At 45.4% G+C, this 22,254-nt stretch overlaps 1 protein-coding gene across 1 annotated transcript in view; it reads left to right on the top strand.

Moving 5' to 3' along the window:
* Positions 1–22,254, top strand: part of PLG (plasminogen) — a gene marked incomplete at both ends in the record, with an annotated part of 39,720 nt that overhangs the window by 15,644 nt on the left and 1,822 nt on the right. The window contains 10 exons of the mRNA XM_080941738.1: positions 2,375–2,537; positions 3,110–3,252; positions 4,634–4,793; positions 9,340–9,521; positions 10,268–10,416; positions 11,491–11,584; positions 14,497–14,620; positions 16,303–16,380; positions 17,266–17,406; positions 20,391–20,497. Coding sequence (XP_080797864.1) covers positions 2,375–2,537; positions 3,110–3,252; positions 4,634–4,793; positions 9,340–9,521; positions 10,268–10,416; positions 11,491–11,584; positions 14,497–14,620; positions 16,303–16,380; positions 17,266–17,406; positions 20,391–20,497 — 1,341 coding nt within the window. The remainder of the gene's footprint in view (positions 1–2,374; positions 2,538–3,109; positions 3,253–4,633; positions 4,794–9,339; positions 9,522–10,267; positions 10,417–11,490; positions 11,585–14,496; positions 14,621–16,302; positions 16,381–17,265; positions 17,407–20,390; positions 20,498–22,254) is intronic.

Raw genomic sequence — 22,254 nt, 5'->3', positions numbered from 1 at the left:
GTCATCATCATCATCATCATTATGCCACCACTAAAGGGAAGTAGTCTGGTTCCCAGGAGCTGACTGTTCACCTGTGATGTAGCCTCTCCATCATAGGTAACTTTCTTGGCTTGGAGATGATCTGTCTTGAAGGCTCAGTTTTTCTCTTTTTTCTTTTTAAAAAAGATTTATTTATTTATTATATATAAGTACACTGTAAGTATCATTAGACACACCAGAAGAGGGCATCAGATCTCATTACAGATAGTTGTGAGCCACCATGTGGTTTCTGGGATTTGAACTGGGGACCTCTGGAAGAGCAGTCAGTGTTCTTAACCATTGAGCCACCTCTTCAGCTCCACTCAGTGTTTCTTGAGTGAACTCTTTTGTCATAATCCAGAGGCAAATGAGATAGTTCAGTAGGCTAAGTGATTGCCCTACAAGCCTACTGCTCTGAGTTCAACCTTCAGAACTTACATCAAAAAAGAAAAAAAAAACCAGAAACAACTCACAGGCAATATGAAGTTCAAGAAAAATAAAAGCCAAAAAAATGAAAGTCTCAGTCCTTCTTAGGAAAAAAGTAAATGTATAGCACCCTCTCAGAGTGTGGTACACCTGGACCTTAAATCATTAATAATCCAAGAGCTAAGACTATATAGCCTTGTGGCAAATTTTGGTATTCGAAGATCATTATACTTAATCTATACTCACCAAGAAATCTGCTTCCGTGTTATGTTCTGTCCTACATGTACTTTTTGCTTATGTTAACTAGTGGGATTTCAATGCATGCTATGAAACCTCTAAAAGAATTAAGTACTGACAAAAAATATTCATATAGTGTTATGCCAAAATGCCTTAAAATATCTGTATATGTATCCCTCTTTTTTAAAATAAAGTTGTAAGAGACAAAAGAAAAAGAAAAAAGAAAAGAAAAGAAAAAGAAAAAAGAAACAAACAAACAAAGCCCAAAGGAACATGGTGGTATCATCAGTGGGAAGGTGGATGCAGGCCAAGGCAGGTGCAGGCAGGCCAAGGCAGGTGGGAACAAGTGGATTCCTACCTAGGTCTTGCTGCCCAGCCAGCCTAGCCTACTTGGTAACTTCCAAGTAAAAGATCCTGTCTCAAAAAGAAAAAGTAGAAATGTCTAGGGAGTGACAGTTGAGGTTGTCTTCTGGCCACCACATGAACATGTGCACACATGCACATCCATAAAGCTGTTTATCCATCCCTCCAGTCATTTCTCAAATCTAAGGTGGCTGTAGAACCACATGAGCCAGGAAAAAAGAGTCAGAGGCAAACGAGACAAAAGGACCACATGAAGTTAGTTGTGTCAGCATCCTTCTTCATAAGCATGCTCAAATGCAGATCTCTGGGCTATAGCTCTGCCGTTCCAGTTTTCCCTGAGTTGAAGGAGCCTGAAAACATGACTGCTCCACAAATTTCATTAACAGAGTTTTTTCCCCTAACTGTTGAGCTGTCAACACAGATGTCAGTGGGTACCGAGCTGTTTCAGCTGTCTGACTTGGGGGTGCTCAATATAAGTAGAGCTCATAAAAGTGGCACATGGGGAGAGCTGTTCCACACTGCTCCTTATTTGGTAACTGGAATGGAGAGTCTCAAGGGGTAGACAGGCCATGAGCAAATAAGTGATACAAAAGACATACGGGGACAGCCTCTCTCCTTTGCTCTGCCATCATTGAAAAGCAGAGATTTCTCAGTCTGTCTTCCTTCTTCCAACACCAGTTTCTCCTTGTGGGCAGTGCCCCACCCCCACAAAGTCTTAATTTCTAGTTGCATACTTTTTCTTAAAAAATATTTGGTTAGTGTTTTCTTTTCCTGTATTTTTATTTCATTGGTTATTGAGAGATTGGTGGTTATATATCCAGCTTTAACTGTAGATTAATCTATTTCCCTTAAGGTTTAACTGTTTGACTTCTGTATTTGAAGCTATGTTTGTAGGTGCCTATGTATCTAAGACATTCACCTTTTCCCATGGGCTCTTTCTCAGCTTGGTGCCCCTTTATGAAAGATGGGTGGTGGTCAGTTGTGTTTACCTAGTGAATCATGTACTGTTCTCAAAAGAACCTGGATCAAAGGAATATGTAAGGACTTGAGGTGGGAGAGGACCTACATGTTATTTTTTTTTTTGCCATGCTTGTTGAAGTAACAAAAACACTAGAGACACTAGGCTCCATCTTTAGAGACATTCCTGATGAATGGCAGTGTAGATGTATAGTATACCAAATAGAAAGTACTAAGCTGTCCCCAAGTGTAAAATCCTGAGAGGAGTAAGAGAAGGCATAGCAGAGAGAACCTGCCTTCATCCTTCCAAAACATGTGTCATTGCATTCTTACTGGAAAACCATCCACGATCACTTCTTTTTTCCTATTCAAGCAACACCCCCACCCTCACCTGGCCCAACCTACCAATGTCTGAAGGGAAGAGGCGAAAGTTACCGAGGTACTGTGTCTGTCACCGTGTCTGGGAAGACCTGTCAGCGCTGGAGTGAGCAAACCCCTCATAGGCACAACAGGACACCAGAAAATTTCTCCTGCAAGTATGTCTCTCCTATCTCCTTCCCCACCCCTGTCACTGTGGGCTGTTCACCTGGGTTGTAGTATAAAGAAAATTCAAGAATAAAGATTGATTAGGTCACATGTAAGAAGAAAGACATTCAGCAGTGTTTTACCTGATACAATCTTTCTCAAAGTGTGCCCCACCAATACCATGACATGTTTACAAGAAATGCAAATTCTAGGGCTCTACTCTGTCTACAGGTACCCCTCATGCCAAAATAGGATATCAGATCCCATTACAGATGGCTGTGAGCTACCATGTGGTTGCTGGGGATTGAACTCAGGACCTCTGGAAGAGCAGCCTGTGCTCTTAACTGCTGAACCATCTCTCCAGCCCAAGGAATATATTTTAGCCATTGATTCTTCTATGCCAGATTACTTGCCATGCCATGTGATGTCTCAGCCCAACTTAAGCTTCCTCCTGGTACCTGTCAATCATTCAGCATGCACGATTCTAGCACATTAGATATACACAGCACTCCCTCTAGCAGGCATGTTCACACCTTGCTCATTGAACGTCTTCGAAGAGCGGAAACTCATACTTCCTTTCTAGAAATCTGGAAGAGAACTACTGTCGTAACCCGGATGGAGAAACTGCTCCCTGGTGTTATACCACGGACAGCCAGGTGAGGTGGGAGTACTGTGAGATCCCATCCTGTGAGTCCTCAGCATCACCAGACCAGTCAGATTCCTCAGGTAAGCGTGGGTTGTGAAAGTTCACAGAGAGTGGCTCTGTTCAAGTTTGTCTCTAGTGACTTCTTCACAGTGTATCAGGGTGTGGCACCTTTGCTTCACTCAGTCTTGCTGTGGGTCAGAGGGGGGCTTGTATGACTTCATTTATAACATTATATTATAACATTTCACCTGTTGTTTGCCCCAGTGACTTGGGATACAGCCCTGGTGAGCAATTCCCAAGCTCTTGAAATCTTGACTTCTGTTGTGCTTAGGAGGTTTCTTTAAAAGTCAACTGGAACAAATTCTATGAGGTGTCTGTATTCCTACTGTATTGCTTACACATCCAACTTTAACTGCAGATTAGCCCATGTTCCATTTGCTTCTGTTTGCTTTCTGTGTTGTGAAGCTCTGTTGGTAGGCACGGACCTGTTGAAGACATCTTTACCTTCTTGATGGGATGTCTCTTTTGCTAAGCCACTGTTTCTGAAAACACTCCTTCTGTCTCTGAAACTCAGAAGTTTATTTTCAGTGATGTGAACAGAGACTTGGCAGCTCTGCCTACATGAGTGTTTGTATGATGTTTCTCCTTAGACTTCTGAGATATTTGCATTAATATAGCTACGTGTGCGTGGTTGGCTTTAAGACCATCATTAACATAGTTGTTCCATTCGTGGTCTCATAGCTACCATCTTTTCTTTACCTAAGTACGTTTCAGCTCACTGACTGCTTGCTTAACTGTGCCATCTGCTGATCAATCCCTTGAAGGAATTCTTCATCTCTGACACTGCGTGTTTATCCTTGAAGTTATATTTTGTTCTTATCTTTAGAAGTTCCTGCCTCTGCTAAAGCCCCACCCCCTTAATCCACATTAGTTGTCTTCACCAGAGGATTCATTCACAACTAACCAAGACTATTTTACAACCCCAACCTGCAAGTGTCCCACTGAGGTCATCTCTGAGAATCAATGGCCTTTTCCTGTGTCCTAGAGGCAGCACCGCCTCTACCCTGTCTCCAGAAGCTCAAGGCTTTGGTATCCTATCACCAAACAGAGTCTAGGGAAGTACACAAGGGCATCAGGTCTGGCCACATCCTGTCTGTTGCCTTCATTATGAAGCATCCTGGCCTCTTGTTCTCATAAACATCAGGTAGTAATTCATAAAAATAACTTGTACACAATGACATTTCCAGTTATCAACATTTTGGCCATTTTAATTCATCTTCCAAGGTGTTTTAAAATATGTTTTACAACACTATAGATGGTGTACTTGTTTTGTGAGAACACACACACACACACACACACACACACACACACAATGGGATTTCCCACAGACTTCTTTACTGCATGTGTCATAAATTAGTGCCCAGATCTTACTTGTCTCAATTTCTTCTGCTTTGATTTCAGTGCTACCAGATCAAACGCCTGTGGTCCAAGAATGCTACCAGGGCAATGGGCAGAGCTATCGGGGCACATCGTCCACTACCATCACAGGGAAGAAGTGCCAGTCCTGGACAGCTATGACTCCACACAGGCATTTGAAGACTCCAGAGAACTTCCCAAATGCGTATGTCTTTGATTCTAACCACAAGGAGATCAACAGCTAGCTTAGGTTTCCATGTGCCTCATGCTTTAGGCTAACTTGTCTGGACCAAATTTCTATGAGATTACTTACCACATGGGGCAGAATATGACAGAAACTTAGCTTTTGAGAAATGGATCTGAAAGAAGAGAAGCCATTAGCTGGCTCCCTTTCCTGAGAAATTTTGTAGAAGCAAGAATGATCTGTGGAGGTGGTAAGGTCCCATTGGTGAAATCCTTGTGAAAACAAGTCACCATAAAACTTAGAACTAGTACCACTGCTTCCCCATGCTAAAGATGATGCTGGCTCTTAGCACTGGGTTACTCCACTGCAAACCACCAGAGTGGAGTTTTGTGTTTGGTTCACAGGCTAATATTTCCAGTTGCATCCGCATTTTCTTTTCTTTTAGTAACCTCACCTAGGAAGCCTTATTAGCCAGAAGCATAGTGCTCTCAAGGGGTATGAGTTGTCAGAGTGAGAGTGTTGGGAGCCATTGTAGTAAGACAATGGAGGAAGCAAGAGAGTTAATTAAGGAGGGAGGAAGGGAGGGAAGCAAGGGAAGGAGAGAAGGAGGGAAGGAGGAAGGAAGAAAGAAAAGGAGAAGAGGGAGAGAAGGAAGAGAGGGAAAGCAGAGGATGAAGGGAAGGAAGGAATTGAGGATATGAGGGAGAGAGGAAAGGAAGAAGTAATAAAGGGAGGAACAGGAGGAGAAAGGGAAGGAGAAAGGAAAGAAAAATACGAAAGACAGAAGAAGGGAGGGGCTCACGTTCTGAAGTGAAGCACAGGCATCCTGGTTCAAAGGCACATGCCCAGTGGACACAGACGGTCATAATGACTGAGTGAACTTACACGTTCAAAGAGCAGCAGGTACTCATGAGATCAGCAGACAAGTCATTGTATAACCATACTAGGTACATGCAACTGAACCATACAGTTATAAACATCACTGGGAATTCTATAAAAACCATACACTGTTTGGCGAGGCCTACAGAGAGCAATCAAGACCATCAAGTGTCCTGGGTCAACAGGAAGGGGCACAGACAGGAAATGAGAACAGTCCAGGAACAAGCTTCGTGTTTCTAGTGCAGTCAGCAAAGCAGCTCAGTGCAGAAAGTTTCCCTCTTTCCAGGATGGTACAGGAATAGCAGATGCTGTATATAACACCCCAACCCCACCAACCCAAACCCAGCAAACTCAGAGTGCGCATTCCTGACATACACTTTCTCTATCAAACTAGATTTGCCATAGCTGTTAGACCTCAGGGTAAGAGCTATAACTAAAGCAGAAATGGGAAGCCTCTGGTGGTGGGGAAGAGGAAAATATTTTCATAACCTTGGGAAAGGCAAAACTTTTAAGCAAAACATTTTACAGAATAATAATTTATGATTTTATAAGATAGAAACTTTACAAGCGTCACTGTGAATACCAGAAAACAGATACCGGAGACTGGAGACTGGGAGAAAAATTCCTCTCAATTCATATGCGTAACAGATGCCTCACGTACAGATATATAAGCATTTTCCCCTGCCCATATTGCAAAAAATGGTAACAGGCACATGTAAGTATTTATCAGGGAAAGATACCCAAATAGCCAATAGCCCGAGAAACACTGAGAAAGTTCAGCATTGTAGGCCATCAGAGAACTAAGACTAATAGCTAGAGGGAGACCCAGCAGGCAGAGTAGACGTGGCTACTTGTAAAAAGATAGGAGTGAGGGGTGAGTAGGGCATGGAGAAAGATGTGTGAACTGGAAATCTTTGGATTCTTTGGAGACGCAGTTGTGTCATGTAATGTTTCTGAAACTGTCTTACGAGAGGATCTTTTTGCTGAAGCAGACATGTAAGAGGGGACAAATGACTATCAAACATCATGACACACTTACCTGCACATATGATATATGATATAAGATATATATATATACATATATACATTCAGGTATACATACATAAAATAATTCATTAATAATTAAAACATAAACTAGTAATCAAGATACCTGAGCTGTCCCATGCACTTACTGCAAGTCCAAGTTATTTAACTGATAGGTTGGGGGCTGGAGAGATAGCTCAGTGCTTAAGAACACTAGTTGCTTTCTCAGTGGTCCTACGTTCAATTCCCAGTACCCACTTGTTGGCTCATGCTTGGCTGTGACCACCGTCCCAGGTGAACTAGTCCTCTTCTGGTCTCTACAGGGACTGTATGCACATAGCACACTGACCTTCAGGCAAACAGTAATACAAATAAAACTAAAATAATCTTTCAAAAAAAAAAAAGGGTGACTGAGTAATTGATGTGGGATCAACGCACATACTTAAGGGTAAATGCCATAACCAACTACTCTGGAAATTTGCCTGTGGCTTCTCATTAGGTTAAACAGATGTGTGTTTACCCTCTAAATTTGAAGCTCTATTCCTGAATATTTACCTCACGAAATGGAATCACTATTCCTCAAGGAAATCTTTAAGAAAATGCATAGTGGGGCTGATGAGATATCTCAGTGGGCAAAGGCGCTTCCTATACAAACATTGCAACCTGAGTTAGCTCCCCTGAACGGGTGTCAAGGGAGAAGGATGGATTTCACTCAAAGTTGCTATCTAACCTCGCACGGGTGGTGTAGACTTGGCTAGCCTAGACCTGGCCTGGAACTCACAGACACTCACCTGCTTCTGTTTCCTAAGTGCTGCAATTAGGGAAACAAGCCACCACACCTGGATAGTTTTTTTAAAATAAAACTATTCATAGATTTGCTTATTTATAAAGATTATTATGAAGAATATTCATTTATTTATGATAGCCCAGACCTGAACAACACTAATGGCCGTCAATAGAAAAGTGTGAATTAATCCTTTCTTATGTAAGGAGATGAGATCGAATATTTTATATCAAGGAAAGAATCTATAAAAGGGCACATTCTGTGGGGAATCCTTTTATTGACAAGAGATGCTAAACTACTTGGGACAGAATAAACTGTGATGTTGGCCTTGGGGAGGAGGTGGAGGAGACAGAACTTCTGGGTTAGTGAAAATGCTATATGCCACAAGCATGTTTATCCAACACATCGATCTTTATTCAGATCTGTTTTTTCTCACACGGCAGACTAGTTACTTTGGTACCACTGCAACCAAAATACCAGACAGGCACAACTAAAACAGGAAAATTTTATTCTTGGCTCATGGTTTCAGAGAGGTCAATCTATAGATCACGTGACTTCACAGTTGCTGGAACATATGTTATTATACATAACTGTACACATAACATCAGACTGAGCAAGTGACAGGAAGTGGTCACAGGTGATAATGTATTATGTATTATACTGTATTAAGGACTTGTCTCAGTGACCTCCTTCTTCTAACTAGGCTCTGCCTGCTGAAATCACCAGAACCTCCTAATACAGCCCTGGGGGACCAAGTGTTTACAACATGATCCTATGGAAGACATTTCAGATTCAAACCCACAACAACAGAAGTACAGTGTATCTCAACTAAAACAAAGAAGGTGTCCACTAGCATATCTAGTGCCTTAGATTGGCTTCTAGATCCCATTGATTGGCTTCTTGTAGTTGTGGGCACAGGCTTAAGACAAAATCACTTGTCTTCGGTGTCTCCAGATGACACTGGCTTCCAGTTCCCACAGAGACTCTAACTTGATGGCAGAAAAGAGGATTCTGGGAGCTCAAGACAATGTTCTTGAATGGAGTTGGGGGACAGGAAGGTTGCTTTTAGACCCCCATAACATTTCAGGCCCTTTGGAGCCCCCAGAAGACTTTGCCATCTCCCCTATCTTTTCCCAGTTCGTTAACTCATCTTCTACTGTCTGGATCCGGCTTCTGCAGACAGAGGATGGATCTAAGACAGAGGATGGATCTAAGACAGAAGTTTCCTACTCATGACTGTATCTTACAGAAATGACATCCTGCCCAAGAACTCACTTTCCAGACCAACTTTTGTAAATCTTTCCATTGCAAATCAACGCTTACCATATGTACAGTGACATTGATTTTATAATCTCCATTTATTATAAATGCTTAGAAGTTTCATTATGTTAAGAACAGACAAAGTTAGGGAACTCTCCTCTTCATAAGCTATTGATTCCTTTGAGTAACATGTTTAGCTTCATGTTAAATAGCCCTGTGTGGGAATATGTAGAGAGATATTGATAGACTCATAATTGTTTCCTTAAAATCTAAAATTACATTTCAAGATCTAAATTTGGAAAAAAGTATATGTCAGAGTGTCAAAGAAGAATATTATGATGCTTCTTGCTTTTAAATTTATACAATGCATATATATATTTGTTATAACATCATATATGTGTTATATACAGTATAGATACAATATAATAATAGAATACATTGTAAACATATTATATTTACATTGTCTCCATTTTGGTTAAGAGGACCATTTGTTACTATGCATTGTTAATATCTTCAGCAGGTTGTTTCAAAGGCACTTTGCTAACATTTTTGCTGTAAACAAAATTGAGAAGAAGCTCAATTTTTCCACCACAGCTGACCACACTGCTTTGGGATTTACAGTGGCTTAGAGATGAACTACTGCAGAAACCCGGATGGTGACAAGGGTCCTTGGTGCTACACCACTGACCCGAGCGTCAGGTGGGAATACTGCAACCTAAAGCGATGCTCAGAGACGGGAGGGAGTGTTCCGGAATCACCCACAGCCCCGCAAGTTCCAAGTGTGTCCGGCACCTCTGAGACAGGTAGGGAACCAGTGGCCAGATGTTTGTGGGAAGCTGTGGACACTGGACACAAAAGAGGAAGTGTTACTGATGTAGAAGCTCCCACACTGCATGGGGCACCCCTAGGGACTGAGGCTGTGCTGAGGAGAATGAGCCTCAGCTCTATCTTGGGGCAGGCAGGGAGGTGGATGTTGATAGAATATGGGTAAACAGTTTCCCAAGGCGCCCCGTAAGCCCTCCACAGGTTGTAACTATTTACACTGTTGTAAAGCTGGGCTTTCCTATGTCCTCATCTGAGTTCCCATTCGAAAACGTCCTACCAAAGTTGGGATCATTTCCAAGCCTGTAAACATCTCTGGCAATTTCCAGAACCAGGTGGCATTTTTTGCTCATTATCAGCACCCCAGTGTTGGGTCACTGGGTCCGCCACTAGAGGGCAACCCAACAATAACACAATAGAGCAGTAGCTCTCAACCTGTGGGTCCAGATCCCTTTGCGGGTTGGGGTTGTCAAACGATCCTTTCAACAGGATGTCATATACCAGTCAACCTGCATATAGACATTAACATTATGACTCATAGCAGTAGCAAAATTACAGTTATGAAGTAGCAATGGAAATAGTCTTACGGTTGGGGGCCATCACAACATGAGGAACTGTATGAGGAAGGTTGAGAGCCAACGTATTAGTGCAAGCCATCAGATGCCTTTATATTGTATCATGCTTCAACTACCCGTGGGCACATAACTTTCCTCTTCCCTTCCTACAGACTGCATGTATGGGAGCGGTAAAGAATATCGGGGCAAAACGGCCGTCACGGCAGCTGGCACCCCCTGCCAGGAATGGGCTGCTCAGGAGCCCCACAGACACAGCATCTTCACCCCACAGACAAATCCAAGGGCAGGACTGGAAAAGAATGTAAGGCGCTCTGGATCGAGTTCTGTTATGTGTTTTCCTGACCAACCCCTGAACAGATTTAGTCTGGGGTTACACCAACCTGCCGGGACTGATCTTTGGTGTTGAGGGGAAGGGAAAGGAGGGGGAAACTCAAGTAGGATGGGGTAGAGAGGGGGCCACAGCTGGGTGGTTGTCTGTCCTGCAGTTGATGATTCTGACACTGTCTGGGAACAGACTTCTGGGCTCACTATTGTGAAGAGGCGTGGTAGACAGTGCTTGTGTGTGTGTTAGGGTGGGGGAGTGTGGACAGAGGAGGAGAGTCCTGTTTTCCCTGGGCACTCTCTAATGCTCCTGGGAAAATCTTGGAATCTTTTAAATGGAAACTTTGATAAGTTGATGTGATTGTTCATCATAGGTGTAAACCATTAGATCCCCTTCCTCCTGCCCGGGTCAGAGGATAGGGCTAACATTCTAACGCTATGCTCACAGTGAGTTCTGCTGAACACTCTCCACCCCCGCACCCTGAGCTCCTCTAGAAGATCTCTGGGTCACTTAATTAGAACAAAAGATGCTCTTGTAGCTCAGGATGCCACAGGCTTTAGGAGCTGTGCTTGATGTTGCTCAGGAAACAGCAGTCATAGAAGTCAGAGAACCCGGAGCAGAGACCACATTTGCACTAATTACATCACAGTATCAGAGAAAAAACAAAGCAAAGCAAAACAAAACAAAACCTGCCCTTCTCTCTTGACCCATGCAGGGTGCAAACATTAAATCAACAACAAGGCTTCCTGGGCTACAGGATTACTGAAGCCAACCAATGATAGACAGCCAGTAATGTCCACTGTCCCTGATGGTGGGCTCTCCCACATCTGTTCCAGGGAGTAGCTTTCTAGTTGGAACTTACTTGGAGCAGAGACAGCAACATTGGCATCCTGCAACCGTGGCTGTATAAGCACCTTAGACCAACTTACCATAAAAACGAGCACAGAAAGCATAGGGACTCTACATTCCATTCTGTATGAAGGCCTACCTCTCTACATCTGGTCCCCCCTCCGCCCCAGGGGAGCCTCCTCTCAAATGCCTGTCTCTTTTCAGTACTGCCGAAATCCCGATGGGGATGTAAATGGTCCTTGGTGTTATACAACGAACCCCAGGAAACTTTATGACTATTGTGATATCCCTCTGTGCGGTAAGTTTCTCCCTCTTTCCAGTCCCCCTTCTCCCCCACCCCGTTTTTGGTAAAGAAACTACTTTCCAATAAACGGAGTGAATGTCTTTTTCATGAGGACTTACACAAAACAACTAACCACCACAGAAAGGCTTTGGGCCTCTGAGGAGAAAAATGGCCGCCTCTTTCCATGAGCCCTTCCACACAGGGGCATCTTGAGCCTGGCCTGTTTTTGTCCTTGCCTCATATCAACTAAACTTAACACTAAATCCTCACAGCTGACTTGAGATGCTTGTCAAACACGTTTGGAGCCTCTGGGGCCGGGTGTGTATTAGCTACTTTGTTGCTCCTGCAATAAAATGCTTTGGCCAAAAGCCTCTTAAGGAAGCACTTGTGGCTTATGGTTCCAAGGAGCTAGGTATCCACACTGGCAGAGACTGAAGTGTAGCAGTAAGAGCAGCTGGTTGAGGCATCCCCTCAAGGGATCTGCACCCAAAGAAGCAGAGTGGGAACTACAAGTGGGCTGAGGTTAGAAACTCTCAAAGCCTTGCCCTAGTGATGGACGTCTTTAAGGAAGACATCACATCTCCAAAAGGTTCCATTACCTACCCAAACAGCTCCCTGGGGACCAAGTGTTCACATCCACCAGCCCTTGAGGAACACTTCCCATTTAAAGCACCTCAGAGATTTTCCTTTTTCAGCAGCAGAGAAGGGAACACACACACACACACACACACACACACGTAACAGAGAGAGAAAGAGGGGGGAGGGAGGGAGGGAGGGAGCCTGCAAACTATCATCCTAAAATTTTATAAAAAAAAAAATGCAGATATTTCTGTTACCCACATTCTCTGCCCCCTCCCTGGATTTTTTATTCACTATCCACCTAAGTTAGAGATAGCATGCCAGGTTCCTTCGTGGGGAGATTTGAGACTCTTTATTTGGAAAGAAGGGGCTTGGATCTGGGAAAGGAAGGTTGACATTGTCTTTGTTTGTTTGGATTGATTGATTGATTAATTGATTGATTGATTGAGATTGGGATGGGAAGCCAATGGCTGTTTGCAATGTGGGGTTGCAGGCATACTCACTGGTACCAACAGACATTCTAGTTAGTTTCTCTGTTGCCACAGTAAAATGCTATGACCCAGAGCAACCAGGAGAAGGAAAAGAGTTGTTTGGCTTACCTTTCCTATCACAGTCTATCACTGAGGGAAGCCAGGCAGCTGTTCAAGGTTGGAACCTGGAGGCGGGCAGAGACTATGGAGGAATGCTGTTACCAGCTTGCCCCTGACAACGGACTCAGCCTGCCTTTATATACCACTCAAGACCACCAGCCTAGGGAATGGCCCTGCCTACAGTGGGCGAGCCAAACTACATCAATCATTAATCAAGAAAATGCTCCCCCCCGCCCCGAACTTGGCCAAAGGCTTATCTGATGGAGGCAACTCCTCAGCTGAGGTTCCCTCTTCCCAGGTGAATGTACTTTCTGTCAAGATGACAAACACTAACCGGCCACATGCACATGCATGAAGCAATAGGCACTGAGCCAAGCTTTAGAGAGGACCGTCCCGCCACAACACGCAGCTTTCTTTGAAAAACCTTCCTTGCATAGTTTCTCAGAACAGGGCGTGGCAAATAGAGTGGACTCCCGCTACTCCAGAGTGTGGACTCTGGTTGACTAAGATGGAAGGAGTTTCTTTTAGAGAGTGCCATGAACAATGCTACGGTTACCTTTCTGAAGACTTTGGGACTTCAGGCCACAACAAACTATTTTTGAATAACTCCTGCATCTCTGTTAGTGGGAATTTCCAAAGATAAGATGCAGACCCTGCTCTCCAGTACAGTAGCAGGCTAGCTGATGAGAGGGCAACAGAGAGGAGGTGGCTGGGGCAAGTGGATTGATTGTTAGTGGTTGGTATAGTGTTAGGGGTGGTGTGCAGGGCAAAGCAGGGCAGGGGAGAGCAGGGGAGAGAAGGGGAGGGGAGGGGAGAGGAGGGAGAGGCAGGGCAGGGGAGGGGACAGAAGGGGAGGGAAGGGGAGGGAAAGGGAGAGAGAGGCAGAGAGAAGGGGAGGGGAGGGGAAAGGAGGGAGAGGCAGAGAGAAGGGGAGGGGAGGGGAAGGGAAGGGAGGGAGAGGCAGGGCAGGGGAGAGGAGGGGAGAAAAGGGGAGGGGAGGGAGAGGCAGGGCAGGGGAGAGGAGGGGAGGAAGAGTCAGGGCAGGGCAGGGGAGGGGAGAGAAGGGGAGGGGAGGGAGAGGCAGGGCAGGGCAGGGGAGAGGAAGGGAGGGGAGGGGAGGGAGAGGCAGAGCAGAGGAGGGATGGTTAGGTCTGTGCTGAAACCAGAGGAGAGAAGGTAAAACTGGGCACACAGTTGCACTTGCTGTCTACACAGATAGACACACAACCTGTACAGACTCACAAGAAAAAAACAAAACCATACTGTTGTCCAAGGAGATAAGAACTGTGATTTTCAGGAGACCTTCCACACCTCAGGAATGTTGACATCACAACATGCTAACATCGACAGATGTGTTGGGCCATGTTTATAGCTGTCCTGAGGTTCTCAAGGGCTGCAGGCTGGCCATGTCACACAGATGGTGTTGACAAGCAAGGCCTGGTGTTCAAGTATATTATGTTGAGTAACAGTTACGAATAACCACATCTGTCCATCCCGGCCCATCAAGGAAAGCTCTTATCTTTAATTCTGTGCTATTCCAGTTTAATGCAATGATTGGAGTTGATAGCCCCTCCTGAGGATAGGGTTCGGTGCTGGCTGCTGCCACATTTGAAATCTGGAGGAACTGTTCCAAAGGTCACCCGTGACCCTGGGAATGGAACAAACTCAGCTCCTGGCCATCAGCCATGAATTTATCAGGACTGAATGACAGAACCAGTACATGTGCTGCAGTGTGACCTCTCCTGTGTCCCTTTACAGCATCAGCATCGTCCTTTGAGTGCGGGAAGCCTCGGGTGGAGCCGAAGAAATGCCCCGGGAGGGTGGTGGGTGGCTGTGTGGCCAACCCTCACTCCTGGCCCTGGCAAGTCAGCCTTAGAACAAGGTAAGGATTTGCAGAAACATTTCTCACCTGTCTGTGTGAGCTTCACAAAGTCTTTATGCTAAGCCTGCACCACTGAGCCTCACTGATCTCGAACATAAGGAGTTAATACCACTGACATCTTTTACAACTTTGAAAGATGACCACAAATTGGTATTAAAGGAAAACAAAATAAAATAAAGCAAAACAAGTCTGGGATGCTGTCATTAAATTCTGTAAATATAACCAACTGTGTAAAGTGATGACATCCCCAGAAAACATGGAAGGTTTTAGGGGTCCATACACTCAATGGCTGTTGTAAAACGAAAGAAACATTTTCACAAATGTGACGCTATCCAGCTTGGGGCTCACAGAGGAGCTGGCCTGTCAGAGGTGTCTAAGATTCCCTTGCACTTTTTTTTTTTTTTGGTGGCCCCTTGAATTTAACACAGAGACTGCTTGTCCATTCACAAACACACAAACAAGCCAGCATGTGGCTGCCCTAGTTTAAGAGACACATCTGAGCCTGCAGAAGCTGGACCACATGTGGCAGAGCACATCTGCAATTCTTTATTCCCGTTTCCTGGGCATGACTTATAAAGTACACGTATGGGGCGGGCTCATCGTAGGCTTGCCCTGGCTCATTCCCACAGCACTGTGCTTGCTCCACTGCTGTTCACAGTCCCCTCTGTGAGCTTGTAGTAAGCCACTAACAGTTGTAGGCATGAACTGTCTCCGTTACTGAGCTTGTTTTTAAGATTTATTTTTATTTTTATTTATATGGGTGCTTACCTGCATGTACAAATGTGCACCGTGTGAGTGCCTGTTGCCCTTGGAGACCAGATCCCTTGGAACTGGATCTACATGGTTGTGAGCCATCATGTAAGTGCCGGGAGCCAAACTTGGATCCTCTGGAGAACAATCAGTGTTCTTAACCTCTGAACCATCTCTCCAGCCACAGAATTGTTTATTTATTTGAGTACACTGTAGCTGTCTTCAGACACACCAGAGGAGGGCATCAGATCCCATTACAGATGGTTGTGAATCACCATGTGGGTGCTGGGAATTGAACTCAGGACCTCTGGAAGAGCAGTCAGTACCTCTTAACTGCCAAGCCATCTCTCCAGCCCCAGAACTGCTTTTTTTTTGTTGTTGTTGACTTAACTAGTTAATAACTCCTTGCTGTATGATCTTTACCTGCCAAATAGATTTTTTTTTCCTTCTGAAATTGAACAGCAGTTTATTTTATGGCTGTTTTTTTCTCTTTCTTTTTCTGGACCTACATACTAAGTTATTTGCATTTGAGTTATAACATCCTGGTTGGGAGTTGGTGAGCTCATTAGCATGGTTACTGCTATTGGGGTCACATTTGGCTCCACAAAGGATGATTCGTAGGTTTGGGCTGGTGGTTTATGTTGGGGTCCAAGGACAAAGTACACATACAGCACTTTGAGCTGGAGTCATTGCCACTGCTCCACGGGGACAGATGGCATCCAAGCTCTTCCAGACATCTCAAGAATGGTGTGGCTAGAGGGTACTGTGTCTCTACCATCCTGCACATGGGCTGGCAGCCCTTTCCACTGGGAATATAAACAGAAAAAAAAAAAAAAAAGAGCAAATGAACACTTCTTTCTGGTTTTCTGTGCAACCGAATAGGGCAAAGCATCTGGCCTAAATGAAAGTTCTTGTTTTTCGTTGTTCCCCAGATTTACCGGACAGCACTTCTGCGGCGGGACTTTAATATCCCCAGAGTGGGTGCTGACTGCTGCCCACTGCTTGGAGAAGTACGTTCCATGGGTAACTGGCATGAAGTCTCCTTCTAAAGACCAACCTCTCTCCTCTTCCCCACCCTCCTCCCCTCCCTCCTCTTCCCTTCCCTTTTCTTCCCCTCTTTCCTCCTCTTCCCCTTTCTCCTCCTTCCCTCCCTCTTCTTCCCCTCTCTCCTCCTCCTCCCCTCCCTCCTCCTCCCCTCTCTCCTCCTCCCCCCTTTCCCCTATCTCCTTCTCCTCTCCTCCTCCTCCCCTCCTTCCTCCTCCCCTATCTCCTCCTCCCCTCCCTCCTCCTCCCCTCTCTCCTTCTCCACCCTTTCCCCTATCTCCTTCTCCTCTCCTCCTCCTCCCCTCCTTCCTCCTCCCCTATCTCCTCCTCCCCTCCCTCCTCCTCCCCTCTCTCCTCCTCCACCCTTTCCCCTATCTCCTTCTCCTCTCCTCCTCCTCCTCTCCTCCCTCCTCCTCCCCTCTCTCCTCCTCTTCTTCCTCTTCCTCCCTACCCTCCTCCTCCCTTTCCTCCTCTCTACCCTCCTCCCTTCCCTTCTCCCTATCCTCCTCCCCTCCCTCCTCCTCCCCTCCCACTTTCCCTGCCTGCCCTCCATGGTAATAACATCAGGGACTAGGAAGAGCCACTGGGTCAACAGGCAAGAGGGAAGGAGTTCTAAAGAAAATCTGAGGACACAGAGTAGGGTCTGGGTGTGGGGAAACAGATCTGCTCAATGGCAGGTATTGGTTCGCTCAAGGTCAAGAGCATTCCAGGGTCAGACAAATCTAGGATTTTGTCTCTTGCCAAAGATTTTGATGGCTACATGTGTTGGGAGACCTTGTGTGCATGACACAGGAAGGCACCAGGGAAGGGTCTGGACTATGTTTTACTACTGATGTCACCATCCTTTCTAGATCTTCGAGACCTGAATTCTACAAGGTTGTTCTGGGCGCGCACGAAGAACAGATCCGTGGGTCGGATGTTCAGCAAATATCAGTAACTAAACTGATCTTGGGGCCCAACAAAGCTGACATTGCCCTGCTGAAGCTAAGCCGGTATGGGTGCCCCTGGGTTTGTATCCCAAGCTGAGTCAGCTTCATGGCAGGGTTTTATGAGCCACAGCCATGGGGCAGAACTGTCTAGGATGCAAAAACATGGGAGTTTAGAAAAACATGGGGGTAAATTTCATCAGAAAACCAGGATTCAGCCCAGGTCTGCATTCCTTAATAAAAGAAATCCAGGAATCCAGATTCAGTTTCCTCATAGAGAGGAAGAATTAAAATAGAAGGTGCAGAATTACCTCCATGTCTCCATCACCTAACACTCACCAGCTAATAATATGTATCCATTGACAATTACTCCAGTCTGACAAAGCTACTCCATCAGTTACTCCAGGCTGACAAAGCTACTCCATCAGTTACTCCAGGCTGACAAAGCTACTCTATTAGTTAATCCAGGCTGACAAGGCTTTTCCATCAGTTACTTCAGGCTGACAAAGCTTCTCTATCAGTTACTTCAGGCTGACAAAGCTACTCCATCAGTTACTCCAGGCTGACAAAGCTACTCCATCAGTTATTCCAGGCTGACAAAGCTACTCCATCAGTTATTCCAGGCTGACAAAGCTTTTCCATCAGTTACTCCAGGCTAACAAGGCTTTTCCATTAGTTACTCCATGCTGACAAAGCTTCTCCATCAGTTACTCCAGGCTGACAAAGCTCCTCTTAATATAATGAGAGAATCAAATGAGATTATTTGATTGCTTCAAAGCACTTTTTAAAAACTACAGACACGTGTCCAGCATGGTTGCACATGCCTTTGATCCCAGCACTTGGGAGACAGAAGTAGGTGGATCTCTCTAAATTTGAGGCTAGCCTGGTCTACATAGTGAGTTCCAGTAAGCCAGGGCTAAATAGAGAGACCTTAGCTCAAAAAACCAAACCCCCAAACAAAAACAAGAGTAAAACCCCACAAATATAGGGGAGAGGAGAAAGAGAGAGTGAGTGAAGGGGGAGAGGAGAGGAGAGGAGAGAGAGAGAGAGAGAGAGAGAGAGAGAGAGAGAGAGAGAGAGAGAGAGAGAGAGAGATAGAGAGAGAGAGATTAGCAGTTAAGAGAGCTTGCTACTTTTTCAGAGGACTAGAGTTTGGTTCCCAGAATCTATATCAAGTAGTTCAGGACTACTTGTAATTTCAGCTGAAAGTGATCTAACAATGTATTCAGGCCTCTGTTGGCACACACACACACACACACACACAAAGAAGAGAAAAGCAAAAAAAAAAAAAAAAAAAAAAAAAAAAAAAAACAACCAACCAACCAACCAAACCGAGGTAGAAAGAGCAGAAACAATTCACAAACACAAGTTCCCCCAGAGTCCTTCTCTTTGTCCTTATTTTCCCTGCTGATTTTTTTTTTAAAGCCAGACACTGGGTAATTAGGCTTGTTCCACAGAGTTAGGAATGTTTGGAAACAAGTCCATCCCGGTGGACACAGCTCACAAACGGTCAGCTATTTTGAGAAATACACATTTGGGACAAGCAACAGGCACTCGGAGCACGTTAGCCATGCCTGATGGCTTCCACATGGCGGGGAGATGGTTCTGGCAGAGACAAGGGCTGGTGCAGCCAGTGCAGGCTGCCAGAGGGAGGTCTGGTCTCAAACACTGGACCCAGTTACTGGGCTGTAAACAGAGAGGTGATGTCTTGGGGCATTTTGATGTGCTGGAAGGAAGGAAGGAAGGGGAGTTATTCTACCTGTAAATTATCTGATCTCCCTCGTGTTTCCAGAACCTTCCTTGCATCCCAGCAAATGAGCAAATACAAGACCTCCTGTCCGCGTGTGGTTCCCTTGGATTCATTAGGGTGATCTAATGGCTTGAACAAGTCATTCAGCAAACAGGAGGACCCTGTTCTCTGACCGTCTAACATATGTGGGCTTTTACCACATCATCTTCACACCCCACAGACCTTGGTGTCCCATAAAAGAACCTATGTATGACAAAAGCTGGGTCTGTTTTGGCCATTCTCCAAAAACATGTCTGCCGCAAAGCTGGAGACAGTGTGAACTTTCGATAAAAATAGGACAGTTCTCATTTCCGGTCTTCTCTCTCTCTCTCTCTCTCTCTCTCTCTCTCTCTCTCTCTCTCTCTCTCTCTCTCCTCTCTCTCTCTCTCTCTTTCTTTAATCTTTTGAATGCACTAAGGCTTTGGGTCTGAACAATCAAAGTCAGAAATGTGTGTGAATCTGTGGAGCTCTGTACAGGTGCAGGTTCTTTGAAAACAGGGCTGTTTCACTTCTGTGAAGAGCTCAGTTTCAAATCACCCTCTCTCTGTGTACACTGTTTGCCCAGATTCTTGTAACCATTTTAGTGTTTTTTTCAGATGAGAAGATCTGGGACCCATAAAGGTAGAATAATTAGGCCTTTTGGTCTTAGTGTAGCTGGATGGCATCTGGATGGTCCACCCACAGAATGGCAATTTCTTACAGTGAATAGTGAATCCTACATCATAGGGCAGGCCTCAGTTGATAAAATGCTTGCCACACAAGCATAGAGACCCAAGCTCAGTGTTATGTCAAAAGCTTAACATGAAGGTATGCACCTCTAACCCCAACACTGGGGCTAGGGGTGCGGAGGGAGAGATAGGAGGACTCCTAGAGCTTACTGGCAGCTAGTGTTGCTAACTCAGAGAAGTCCAGATTCTGTGACAGACCCTGAGGAGATGAGCAATTGAGGAAGACACCTAATATTGATCTCCGGCTTCTATCTGCATATGCACATGCGTGCATTGTTCCTGCGCAGACACATGCACACAAACACACACCCTCTCCCATACAATCGGTCCCTTAGCTCACAGGACACTGTAGGACGCTGTGAGAATGAAGGGTTTTCCATACCATTCTACGTCAGTGAAGTAAAGAGATAACAGTTGAGGGAATTCAATGCTGGGGCATTGGGGTGGACACACTTGGCTGTGGGTGATCTGCAAGTGAAGGGTGGGAGTATCCTGCAGAGTAGTTGATGTAACATGTGATGCGTTCCTTTCAGCCCAGCCACCATCACAGATAAAGTCATTCCAGCTTGTCTGCCAACTCCAAATTATGTGGTTGCTGACCGGACACTATGTTACATCACTGGCTGGGGAGATACTCAAGGTGAGACGAACTGGCATTGACTACAGATGTTATGGCGAAAGGAACCATTTGAGTGAGTTGTAGCAAGTCCTGCATGTGAGTGTGGTCCAGCCCCTTTCTGGATTTGTCTGGGCACTTTCTACATCTACATAATTGCTCACCAAGACTTGAGGAGGATGCCAGGGACTGTCCTTAGACTCTTCTGGCCTTCTGTTGCAATACGAATATCTTTACCAGGACTTCGGCACAACCCACAGATTACCCTAGACTTATCATGTGACTTTACTATTTTAAGCTCTCAACAACAAAAGCTGCAGCTAAACCAGTCTTTCCAAATACTCGTATAATTTCTATGTGTGAGACGCTGTTAATGCAGGACAATCTGATGACCAGGAGAGGAGAGAAAGGTCCCAAGTGTCCTGGTACAGCTGAGGAGGTAAGGGGTAGGAAGGGGAGCTCCATGCAGACTTCCCTATCACAATCCATGCTTGCTCTGAGGACTCCTTCTCTCCTTGCATATGCCTGATAATAATGAAATCCAGCAAGTTGGATGCCTCAGTTGTGGGAACAGTAAGAATACCTTACAAGCACGGTCTCCCTTTCAGGAGTGTTGAGTACTGTGCTGGCTCTGTCCTCTTTGAAAGACACATACACACATGTACACACACACACACACACACACACACACACACACACCACAGAGTGAGAGAGAAAGAGAGAGAGAGAGAGAGAGAGAGAGAGAGAGAGAGAGAGAGAGAGAGAGAGAGAAAGAGAGAATGGCTAGTCTAGATCATTCCAATCTTGATTTCTCCCATTTCCCTGATTTCCTGTCTCCCTTTCCCACACTTCAGATTCTGCAGCTCTGAGGTCCTGGAAGGGGAATTTCTGAACCTATGGAAATGTTAGGTCATTCTTAAGTGTTTTGCACTTAAGAAAAAAAAATCTGCTTGCTACAAACTCATAGGAGTTAGATGTTCCTTTGTGCAGATGAAGATCCTAATGCCCAGAGACATGGGCTGGTACGGCAGGGGCAGCGTGCCTGCGGCTGGCTGCAGAGGCCTGAGGAGAAGCCCAGGTTCCCGCTCACCAGCTGTGGATAGTTAGGGAGGTCCCACTAATGGTCTCCTAGGCTAGAGGCCTGCCGTAGGGCTGTGGTGGGAGAAGCAATAATAGAATGACGTATCATGTGTGTTCCATACATCACAGTTGTCTCCAGTGTGACTCTTCTCTGTAAGTGACAGAAAATCCAACTCCAGTTGAATTAAGAAGAACAAGAGAACTTTCTAGTGATCTAGAAAGTCAGTCCTCTCTAGTGCTGGCCCGGGGCCACAGACTCTGTCCGGCCACCATCTGGGTGCCATTAAGGTCACACGAGGATCGCCTTCCTTGTGGCTGCAGATGCTGTGTTAATTTTGGCTCTGTCCATGGGAAGAAAGGCTGTCACTTCCCACAGGGGGGACATTAACCTGCCTAGCTTGGGAAGCTCAGACTCTGGTTATGAGCCACTTCCAAAACAGTTATGCCTGGCTCAGACTACATGGTCTGCTCTGGAGTTGGGGGCAAGGCCCATGAAGTTCTTGGGATGTAGAGTGAAAGGCTTCTAAGCCCCCCACGCCACCCCCAATCAACTTTGTGATCGGTCTTCATTGTCAACGGGACTAGACTCACCTAGGAGCTCTGGCCATATTGTGGGCATTTATGGGGGGAGGAGAGGGCTTAACTGAGGAGGAAAGAGCCACCCACAGCTAGAAGCTTGGATTAAATAAAGGGGGGGGGGA

The sequence above is a fragment of the Micromys minutus genome (assembly GCF_963924665.1).
Source record: "Micromys minutus genome assembly, chromosome: 30".
In the NCBI taxonomy this organism is placed as follows: domain Eukaryota; kingdom Metazoa; phylum Chordata; class Mammalia; order Rodentia; family Muridae; genus Micromys; species Micromys minutus.
This window is presented reverse-complemented; position numbering and strand designations above follow the sequence as displayed.